Below are 11,721 nucleotides of genomic sequence, written 5' to 3'. Positions count from 1 at the left end.
TTGGTGGGGTGGATAGCGTTGGTTAGTCCTTATAAAATTCCTATATTTCATAAAGCCGTCAAGTGCGTCACATCAACGACGTCATACCTATTAACGGCATTTTAGTAAGCTACCGTTTAACGGCAGTTTAAGTACAGCCTTAAAAATTACTACCACTAATTATGACGTTCTGAATACTTACATTAAAATTAGGTGAACAAACTTCTATGGCTAATTGAAACTACTAATTTATTCCACTGATTTCGAGGTTCTGAATGAAACTTTAGAATGAACTCACTTGATCAATTGACAGGATGTATCGAGTTTAGATGGTCATATTGCATTCATGCGAATTGAATTCAAGTGACTTCATTGTGAACTGAATTCAAGTGATCAATTCATCTGACTCATGTGAACCCGCCTTGAGAGTCGATTTCAGTCAAGTCGGCAGGCCACTGATAATGATATGGCCGAGGACCACGTAAACAAAGTAGGCTCCATTCAGATTAGTCTTAGCAGTAAATAGGAGAAGTTAACTTTAAGATACTTTACTTTTTTTGAAATTAAACTTCTTTAGGCCGCCCTGGGACTAAAAATTCTGAAAATTCAAAGTCGTGACATACGAGCTAGCGTTACGACACATGTCATGATCGAAAAACCAATGAGGAAGTTGAGATGGGTCTTTGGAACGTCGTAACTCGGGCCCAATGTGATCTAGGGGGCTGAAACTTGGAATGTAGATGACGTTTCATGCACTATGAAATACCATCATCAATGGCGAAAAAACCGCTCGATTTAAATGAAATTTGGTATGTTAATAGATTGGACCAAGGCCAATTTGAACGTGTACGACACGTTTACTAAACACGTGTCGATTTCGGCATAATTAAGAACCGGCTACAGGTTGACGCCCTCGATGTTTCGAACCGATGCCTCTAAATAGATGAAATCATCAGGATTTTTTTTTAATTATGGGTCGATTGGAACCAAACTCGGATAGAGGTCCACGAATGAAGTCCTCAGACGGATAGACGGTCATTTTAATGAAATTTCGTGAAAGTGAATTAAATTATTTATTAATTTTTAATTTATTACTTTCTCAGCATTTCAAACTACAGTTTTTCAAACCTGTCCTTCAAATCTTTCAATTTAATAGTATGAAGGGTCACTTCAAATATAACAATTTTTTTAATACAAATGATAGTTTTTTGGCTGTACTTAAACTGCCGTTAAACGGTAGCTTACTAAAAAATGTCGTTAATAGGTATGACGTCGTTGATGTGACGCACTTGACAGCTTTATGAAATATAGGATTAACCAACGCTATCCACCCCACCAAATAACCAACTTAACCAACGCAACTAACCTCGACACTGATAAAAAAATATAAAAAACAAATATAAATTAGTAAAAACCAACCAACCCCACCAAATAACCAACTAACCAATGAAACAACACCCTGCAAATAACCAAGCTAACCAACCCGCCAAATAACTAAACCAATCCAACCAAAAAGAGTGAAACCAATACAATAAGATCACGTTATAAGCAAAAAAAAATATAAAAAAGTCTTGGTCGGCGTGAGATTTTAACCACGGACCATTCGTTCACGAAGCAATAGCCTCAGTCAAGGAGCCACAGGTGCTTTTGCAAAATGCTGAATGCTGATAGCTAGGCATTACTTTCAGCCGACATGAACCACGTCACAATATCTATTAACGGCATTTTAGTAGGCTACCGTTTAACGGCTGTTTAAGTACATCGTAGTTAACGTAACATCGTTAAACGGTAGCCTACTAAAATGCCGTTAATAGATATTGTGACGTCGTTCATGTCGACGGAAAGTAATGCCTGGCCTCTGGCCTGGCTATAAGCATTTTGCAAGAGCACCTGTGGCTCCGTGGCTGAGACTATCGCTTCGTGAGCGAATGGTCATTGGTTTACATCTTACGCCGACCAAGACTTTTTTATATATTTTTTTGCTTATAGCGTGATCTTATTGCATTGGTTTCACTCTTTTTGGTTGGATTGGTTTAGTTATTTGGCGGGTTGGTTAGCGTGGCTATTTGGAGGGTGTTAATTCATTGGTTAGTTGGTTATTTGGTGAGGTTGGTTGGTTTTTACTAATTTATATTTGTTTTTTATATTTTTTTATCAGTGTCGAGGTTAGTTGCGTTGGTTAAGTTGGTTATTTGGTGGGGTGGATAGCGTTGGTTAGTCCTTATTAAATTCCTTATTTCATAAAGCCGTCAAGTGCGTCACATCAACGACGTCATACCTATTAACGGCATTTTAGTAAGCTACCGTTTAACGGCAGTTTAAGTACAGTCTTTTTTAAATAAAATGCGTTTAGACATATTTGGTGCAATTTTATTAATTATTAAATTTACCTGTTATCAGTTAATTATTAATTATATAACTTCTATTATTTTTAATAGCACCAAGGATTTTAATCATGGTTATTGTTAATAACTTTTTCTACTTGATTGGTTACTTTGTTCCAATTATATTTCACTAAAGAAATGAGTCAGTAAGTTGTTAATAATAAAATCATTCTGTACAAATTCTTGGAAATGGTTAGAACAATAGTTTTTTTGTTAGTTTTAGTTTTTAGTCATGTAATTACTGCTTATTTTCTAAAGCCAATAAGCACACATTTCTCAACAATAAACACCTGTATACCTATAAATGCATAAGAATTTCATGAGGTTTGGTACTTGGTATGATTCTAACTAAACCTATTTTTAATTAATACTTATATTGAAGTTTTATTTAATATGTATATACAGATAACAGTAAACTAATACAAATGTGTACTATTAAATATTTGAAATATTTAATAGAGAAATATAGCTATAGAAATATATTTTTAATAAATTATGTATTTAAACATCTGCCTATAGTAATAAATATATAGAGGTTTTACGAATCACATTTTTTATATAAAACCTTTAAACTAAAAATTTATACTCAAATGTATAAGATATTAAGTAGTCACAAATTACATTATAAAGATTAAGCTATGTGGTAAAAATTATAAAAATATTTGTTTATATTGGTATTGACACAATTTAAGGCACTTTAATTAATTTGTGTTACAAGAAAAGATCTTATACTCTAAATATAACCAAAAGAAAAAGCATTAAGAAGTAGTAGTACATTACTCTGGAATATCATATAATTAATATAAAACCATACCAATGCCATTTACTTAGGATTGTTTTCAATAGCCTTGGTGTTCTCCACTTTGTTACCAGAAGAGTCACTGCTACTACTTCCAGTTAGTGAAACTAAAACAATAAACAACTTATAAATGATATATAAAAACTAAAACAAAATATGGGAAAATATGAAGTAAGGTAGTAGTTATAAATAATGCAGGTAAAATTTCATAAAGATCGCAAGTGCTGATATCTCTGATAAGATAATAACAATATACTTACAAATAATAATGATTAACAGAATAACTGCAATAACACCAATAATAATCATCATTTTAATGTTTTTCCACCAATATTTTCGTTTCAATTTCTGAGCCTGTTGCTCAAACCTTTTACCACCTTCTTGTAAAGCATCAGCTCTTGAATCTAGCTCAGACAATTTTTGATCTCTTTCAAGAACTTTTTCAACATTTACACGCATTATTCCAACAACTTCATTTACCTGTTGCTGGGTCTGTTCTAGTTTAGAAGGACCTCTTGAGCTCGAAGGACTCTCCATTTTAGTTGACTAGAACGATTTAAAGGCTCATTACTGGTTTTATTTTATAGGACATTATTGTAGATAAATATCTTACCTATTGTTAATACCTTAGATTAACAATGTTAATACTATTTAAAATGTACCAAAAAAAGAGTTAAACACTAAATATCGGTAACACTGAATTTGAATCTGCTGATAGAACTACTTGCTACTAAAGATTAAAAATCTTAAAACACAAAAAATATAAAATTAAAGAAATACAAAGCATATGACGTTCTTTTCAATCAATTTATCGCCATTTTCTGCTAACGTCATCTGTCAAATCAGTCAAATTCTTTTTATCAATGAAATTTGAATATTTAATCACGAGTTTTTTTTAATATGGAAAGAATGGAAAGTATATAATAAAATGTTTAAACAAATAATTTTAATTGCGTTTTTATTGAGTGATTTTTAAACAATTATAGACCATCGGTAACTAATATAAAATTTTAAATTAAAAAAAAATATAGAGGGGCCTGCAACCTCTTATACAGCACGGTCATGGGGTTGCCTAACATTAAAATATAAAATATTAACTTGCCATCTTTCCACGATTACCCTAAGTACCGTAAACTGAGATAGAGATAAAACTTCTATCCTTTTCTACAGTTTTATTGCCCTCAGCGTATTGAACGCGATAGACAAAGACAAGAAATAAATACTCACATTTGTTTGTAGTAGAGTAAGAGCAAAACAGTATGATTAAAATAGTTGAACCACCAATGGTCTAGTGGGTGCGTGTATCGGTGTTGAACTGTCAAAACATATGTGAAAAAGCGATTTTTTAGGATTTTAAGTGTTTTCATTAGTGTTTTCGTTTTTGTGTTTAATAATGAAGAGTGTTGTGTTAGATCTTTGAACAATATAAGGATTCTAATATTGATTTTAAGTCAGGAACATTTAGATAAGAGGTGTGTATGAATGTTATTGTTGTTTAGTTAAATAGAAAGTAATATTCCCCAATATTTTTGTTGTACTACAACCAGCAACAAAAAACTATTTCATAGAAGGACAGGTAATAATATAGGTCACATATATTTTGGAAAATATCACACATATTTTGGAAAAACGAAATACATAATGTACCTATATTCTATATACCTAGGTACCATATAGAAAGAAAAATATTTACCCATGTTATAATATAGATTATTATTGATTACTATCATAATTATTTAAATATAATAATTCACAACCTACCCCTATTTATTTACTAGTCTAGAGTATCTATTTAGACAACAAATTTTTAAATTTTTTCTTGTTTGAGCTAATGCTTGCTTTATTTTTAACATATTAGAAAGACCTGGAAATAATCGTCAATTATTGTCACAAATACTTATTAATTTAAACATCGATATTTATAAAAAAACACTTAAAAAAATTGTGGTCAAATACCTCCGTAGAAAGGTGACATTAGTTGTTCTGTTCAAAAACATAGGTTTTATATTTGTGAATTTTAGAGCTTGTTATTATAAATTATTATATTATTATGTTAATATATCATTGCTAGAAATATTTAAGTTAAAACTTGTAACACAACGGAATAAATCCACTGAACATTTTCGCAATTATTGATTTATTTTATGGCATCTCTTCTTGCATCTTCAACAAGAGAAAATGGGGAAATAGTGAAATAGGTCATAGAACATAAAATAGTATAACACATTATTCCGTAGCTTTGCACAAAGTTGCTGTTTATTGCTATTTTAGGTTTCATTTTGTTGAATTCAATCACCCCCAACACCTTTCTGTGTATTTTTTATATTAACCCAGATTTTGTTCTATCCGGCTAGATATCTCTGCAATCTAGGGATGCATTGAGATGAAATTTTTATGAATAGAGAAATTTACCTACCTAGTTTTAATATTATTCGAGGTAGTAAATAAAAAAAATAGTAAATAAAATACTATTAAAATTAGATGAAGTTCTCTATTCATAAAAATATTTACAAGTAGGAAGTGATCCAATTTCGTAAAAATAAATAGTTGGCCCGTTTCTAGGAATCTACTGAATTTAAACAAACAAAAAGTCCCGATGCTGACCATTAGTGTGGCCATTATCCTAATTTTCATTTTCAATTGATGTTTTACCACTTGGTTAATATCATTTTGTCTATTACCAAAATGTCAAGAGTGGAATTAATTGTCTTTGAACTTTATTTATGAAACAGTTAATTTGTATATTTATTTATTTACTGGATGGAACAAAAATATTATTATTAATTTTTTAGTTATAAGTTATAAGTAATGAAAGAGTTTTTTTTAAATATTACTACAATCCTGTATAGGGTGGGTCAAATTCCACGATTTTAAAGGGAAACCCTTTTTTCTATAAGAGATAGACGAAAACTAATATCGTTGCCTGGAGCTCATTTTTTATTAAAAACATGATGGTGAAAACCGCACATCGATTTCTGTTCGTTTCGGAATTAAGTACAGGATGTTTTTCAAAAATGTGCATTTTTAACAAATTGCTGTTAACTGTTAACTGTGAACTTTTTTGCTATGGAATATTTTCTATTTTTATGAAAACATTTCCAAATCATCTTTTTACTTAGAATTTAATGATTTCAATATATTTTTTTTAAATTAATAATTTTAGAATTATCAACAGAAATTTTGATTTTTTATATGGGACACCCTGTATATTTTTAATTCATTGAAAATCATTTAAAATTACCTTTCCAAAAATATAACATACATGATACTTTGCTGGATTCCTCTTCTCCTCTTCGAGAGTTTTTAAAAATTCGCCCACTTTTGTGGGAATAAATCGCAAACTATTAAAAATAGGTATATGACTTCCTTCGTAAAATCTATCAGAAAAAATGATAATAGGGTGTCCCATTTAAAAAATTTAGATTTTTTAATTTTAAGTAGTTGAAATTCATAAATCTTTTTCTTCATAATATATCTTTTTTTTTCATCTCTATAAAACTCTCCTACCAAATTTTGGTACTCCAACTTCAGAAACAATGGCACCATTGACAATTTTTTACCACACTGCAATTTAACATTTGTTTAAATAAATTGAAATATTACAAAAACTATTAATTTTAGGTATATAACATTATAATATAAAAAAGTTATGGAATTTTACGCAAAATCTAAAAAAAAATAAAAAATAGAGTGTTGCATTTAAAAAAAAAACATGTTATAGCCGCCACACTTTTTTGAAGCACCTTGTATACTATAATAATTTTACAATGTGTAGCTTAACCATCCGTATAACTTTTATATTAAACATTATTTTGTAAACCTTGAAACAAATGAGATAATGGACTTTATTGTATCGTTGACTCACCCTGTATAGTTAAGAGTCTATTACGCTGTACTGTTCGGGTCGCTCTCAGGGGTCGCAGTCGGGTAAAGCGGGTGTGTGGCCGAAGGAAATATTTCAGAAATCTGCCTAAGGGAGGCTACAAAACCATATAAATTATAAATCACTGTAATCACATAACTTCAATCTATTTCCGTATTGTAACGGAATTTTAAATTGTTTTTATTTTCGAGAAAATTTAGTCCAAACATAAGGAATATTTTATGGATGTTTGACCATCAAAATCTTAAAAATAAAGAAATGGTCTAAAAATGTGCTACAATACAGATATAGTATAATCCTTTACCTTTAATTTCTTTCTTCATTTTTGTGTAAAAATACCTATCCAGTTTTACATAAAACGTTAAATGCCGAACGCTTATTTGGCTACTTTTTCCGAGACTTTTTCGGACTAGTGAAATGGACTCTTAATTTTCACCACTAGACAAACTTTTTCATCATACAGAAATTTAATGAAACATTAGGATGATAGTTTTGACAATTTTACTTCTCTTTATTTTTATTTACAGATATACCACCAGGATGTTCAAAAGCTTTATAAAAGGCGTAACTTCGGATAAAGATGAAAAGGAGAAACGGAAGAGGGACAAGAAGGACCGGAAAGAGAAACAAAAACGGGATCGAGCCTCCTTGTCAGCGGAAGAGTTATTGCGATTAGACGAAGTAAGTATTATTTGTGCATTTATCTAACCTAAAATGTATGTGGCTACATAAATTAATTAGTAATTCATACAAGGAATCATACAGCCAGACCGGGAAGTAGAACTCGATTGTCTCGATGCACACTGCATTCATCAACTAATAGAATCATATCAATTCTCTCTGATGTAGGATAAGATTGCATTTTCGGCAAATTCCTGAGAAATTTTTTTGTTTTAACTGCCACAAAATGATAACTAGTTGTTAAAGATGCACTAATTAGACAGCTACATTGAAGTAACGTCAGCCATCCTAGATTTTATCAAATAATAAAGATCTACTCAGTTCAAATCATGTAAATGAAAATATCATAGATTTAGGAAGAACAGATATCACATTGTGCATTTTAACCCGATCAAACAATCGGAGGTTGACTACGTAGTGTAAAAACCAACTGAGATAGAGAAGGCGACATTGCCACGTCTCAAATTTGCGCCTATCTACTTAGTTTGATTTGCAGAAAAGGTGACTTTAAAACCTTCACCGGATATCAATAAATCTCAATTTCTTAATTAAATTAATAGTTTATTTTTAAAGAAGCATGCGTAATAATATGTTATTAACCAGAGGACATATGCGTTACTATTAAAGAACATGTTTACTGTTTAATGTGCTGAAACGTCTAGAACTATTGGTAACGTCGCTGCTAGTCTTCCAGAATGAAATGAGCCGTCCGTCCCACCACCCCTCGCGACGGCCCTTGATCCGTTATAGCGTACTACGTTTAGCTTACGGTGTGTTTGAAGTCGGAATCAAGTCCGAAGTGAACTTTTCAGTGTTTTTCAGTAGTTTTTGCTTTTGTTTAACGTACTTTTGAATCTGCGAATTTTCAATATGGTACGACAGTGTCAAATGTGTGGAAAAATAAGCTCAAATTACCCGAATTTGTCTTTTCACAGGTAGGTATTGTTTCCGCCGCGCCGTAATCGCCGTACATAGGCGTCCCACAAGGGAGCCTCTCGCAATTAAAATAATTTCTAATTATATTTGTTGAATTTTGAGCTATTAAAACAAGAACGTAGTAGCCGGTAATTGAATTATAATTCGTCTCAATTACTACTTAACTGTTGTAGATCATAACAAATTTGAATATAAACGTTGCATTTGAAACTTTAAAATTGCGTCATATTTTGGTCATTATATACGATATTCTAAAGGAATTTTGCTCAACAAATAAACAAAGGTGTTTACCCGCCCTTTTTCACATTTTATTGCATTATTATATCTGCCCCTTCGGCCTCGTTTAAACAATTTTTTACCACCGTACAAATACCTAGAGTTATTTGTACGGTGTGTTTACCTTTTTTTAGAATGGGACGAACTGTAAATAATTCTTAGGCTACTAGTTTTATACATACCTATATACAGAGTGACCCAGGCCTCCAAAAAAACTTTTTACCTATTACGTTTTTGGTTTGTAATTTTTATTTCAATTTTTTACATAAGATGGGGGCCATTGTAACGCACATTTTCAAAATATTTTTGTCAACATAGAGGGTGATTCTCGGGGTGATTCAAACCGCTATACATATGCTTAATACAGTTCATGAAGATTGGGACATTTAACTAAAATTTGATTGTCTGATGAAGCTACCTTTAAAAGTAATGGATTTGTAAATAAACGTAATATTCATTATTATGCGACAGAAATCCCATACTGTAGCACACAGATTTGATACTTTTAATGATAAATGCCTGCTATTGAGAGACTAAAAGGTAATTGCCTCGTATCAGAGCCATCATAATACAAGAAGAAGACCGAAAGTCAAATCTTGTCTTATATTTTCAAAAAAACACAATTTTCTCATTAAATATTGATTTTAGGTATAGGAAGTTATTAATAATACAAGATTAAACAACTATTACATAGTACTTTACAGGAAGCTATCTAACTAAATCGTTGCGAACTAACTAAATCGTTACCAATTACTAATTTTAAAAAGTTCTTTTTAAGATCAAAAAAGGTAAAACTAAAACCTAAATTATCATTTGAGATTAAACGGGAAGTTCTAAATAATGTTGCCTATTCTAAACAAGAAAAATGTATTTATAAATTTTATAACATCTCTAATTAAATTCGTTCCAAAAACGATACGCCACTGGCCATTAGAACAATCCAAATGCGCCTAGTTGCCGGGGTCGGAAATTTTAGACTTCTCTGTCTCTTCTGTTCTTGTTTGACACATTGGAATGTTTGATACACTACCAACGAGTATTTATGAATGAGATGTTCGGTCTATATTTATAATGGCTTTGGAAAATATCTAGGAAAATCTTTGTTTGAGGGGTAGACAACTTCAATAGTATTTTGAAGAGTCATGAATTCTCCAATGAATATCGGAATAATATAATGGGTGTTACATTTAAAATAGATGAATAACATACTTTTGAAGGTGATCAATTTTCAATATTAATTTTGTCTCACCCTCTATAACTTTTTGGATCAAGTTTTAATTTAATTTAAAGTGCAATAGTTAATTTAAATACATATTAGGTTATATCGGGTAAATTCCAGTTTAGGTAGCTTTTATTGTAATTTAAAAATTGTTCTTTATTTCTAGAAAATGTTAAATATGTCAAAAATCTTACATTTTAGTCATATACTTCTCTTATAAAACTCACCTTTATTTTTCTCACAGAATCCGAAAACCAATTAATATATAGGGCTATCTATTACAAAAAACACAACTTTGATATGTAGCTCTTTTTGGGTGCTCTGAATTAACCTACATATGCTCACAAAATTTCATTTTAATACGAACTGTCGTTCTCCTTGGAGCCTCCGCGGCGTATGAGAGGCGCCACCCTGTATACCAGTTTTTTCAAAATATTTTTAGCTATTACAAACATGCCAGATCTTTTCTTAAATATTTGTTGTAAACTATTTTCAGGGAAGTGCACCTTACCGCTGTTCGGATAGTTATTGCAATCATCGAATTTGTAAATAACAGTAAACTGTAATTTAATTACTAACAAATGGTTAGTCATTATGCAGGACATTACGTAAGGTAATGGGAATATTTTTATACGGTTCGAGAACCGGTAAAAACATAATGTAAAATTTAAAATGCTAATTGTAGTGGAAAGTGCACTTGTCGAGTTATTTGCTTATTATGGGATCGGTCTAAATTTTATTATCTCTCCTCCACAGTTTTATTTTCATTGCGCAATTGATTTGTTAACCTAAGAAACAATGTCGTTATTCTTGATTAGTATGAAATATGTAGTACTTCCAAATTGAGTTATTATTTAAATATGAATATATAAGTGCAATTTATATTAAATGAAGGGAATATGTATGATTTTTCTTATTCTTAATATATAGAATGGGAAGATTGGTGCTTTTAATTTGATGAAGTAAAAAAGTTAACCTGGTTCCTTTTGACAGATGCTCTTGTATCTGTCAAATATTATGTTTCGATAGAAGTATGATAAAGGAGTAGGTATTTAGAGGTTTTCAGCTGGTTTATTTTAAAGTTTCATTCAGAACCTCGGAATTAGTGGGATAAATTAGTGGTTTCAATCAGGGGTGGATGGGGAAGTGGAAACCGGCCCGGGAAAAACAGGCAACCGGCCCAAATCCACAAAAACAAAATGACCATAACGAAGAAACATATATTGTATTTATTAATATATAAGTAAGGGTGTTTTTCATTCGTGCGAAAAAGCTCTTTTGCCTCCGGTTTAAAAAAAAAATTGTAATGATCAAAATTTTCGTAAAGACCAATATTGGTTACAAAATGGCTCAGTTTTACAGGGTTCTACTTTAATAATTGGGTAATTTGATCTTGAATAGGCTACGATTTTGAGTCACGATTTTGAGAAACTTTAAGACTTCCTGATTCATTCAGTTCAGCTGACCCAATCCTCTGTGAAATACTTTACTTTTAGCTTTTCGGGCACATTGTAGAAAGAAATTCTCTCTTTTGTGCTACAGCAGCTACTCCTCGTGTACACTT

General features: G+C 31.1%; 2 protein-coding genes across 3 annotated transcripts in view; one reads left to right on the top strand and one right to left on the bottom strand.

Moving 5' to 3' along the window:
- Positions 1–2,721: 2,721 nt before the first annotated feature.
- Positions 2,722–4,006, bottom strand: LOC115876679 (synaptobrevin-1-like). Its single transcript, XM_030892560.1, has 3 exons — positions 3,776–4,006; positions 3,423–3,708; positions 2,722–3,269 (listed from the first exon to the last, which is right to left on the bottom strand). Exons 2-3 carry the CDS (start codon positions 3,697–3,699, stop codon positions 3,187–3,189), a joined length of 360 nt encoding a protein of 119 aa, XP_030748420.1. The 5' UTR covers positions 3,700–3,708; positions 3,776–4,006; the 3' UTR covers positions 2,722–3,186.
- A 414-nt stretch (positions 4,007–4,420) lies between these two features.
- LOC115876646 (unconventional myosin-XVIIIa) overlaps positions 4,421–11,721 on the top strand; it is a 375,213-nt gene continuing 367,912 nt past the window's right edge. The window contains exons 1-2 of one of the 2 annotated variants that reach the window (XM_030892502.1): positions 4,421–4,634; positions 7,573–7,726. In XM_030892502.1, coding sequence (XP_030748362.1) covers positions 7,586–7,726 — 141 coding nt within the window. In that variant the 5' untranslated portion in view covers positions 4,421–4,634; positions 7,573–7,585. Of the gene's footprint in view, positions 4,635–7,570; positions 7,727–11,721 lie in introns of those variants that run through there. The other variant, XM_030892509.1, reaches the window with a different exon arrangement.

This window comes from Sitophilus oryzae, unplaced genomic scaffold (assembly GCF_002938485.1).
Source record: "Sitophilus oryzae breed Bouriz unplaced genomic scaffold, Soryzae_2.0 scaffold_1059_pilon_pilon, whole genome shotgun sequence".
Taxonomy (NCBI): Eukaryota; Metazoa; Arthropoda; class Insecta; order Coleoptera; family Curculionidae; genus Sitophilus; species Sitophilus oryzae.
Note: the sequence above shows the minus strand (reverse complement) of the source record. Positions and strands in the feature narration are given on the sequence as shown.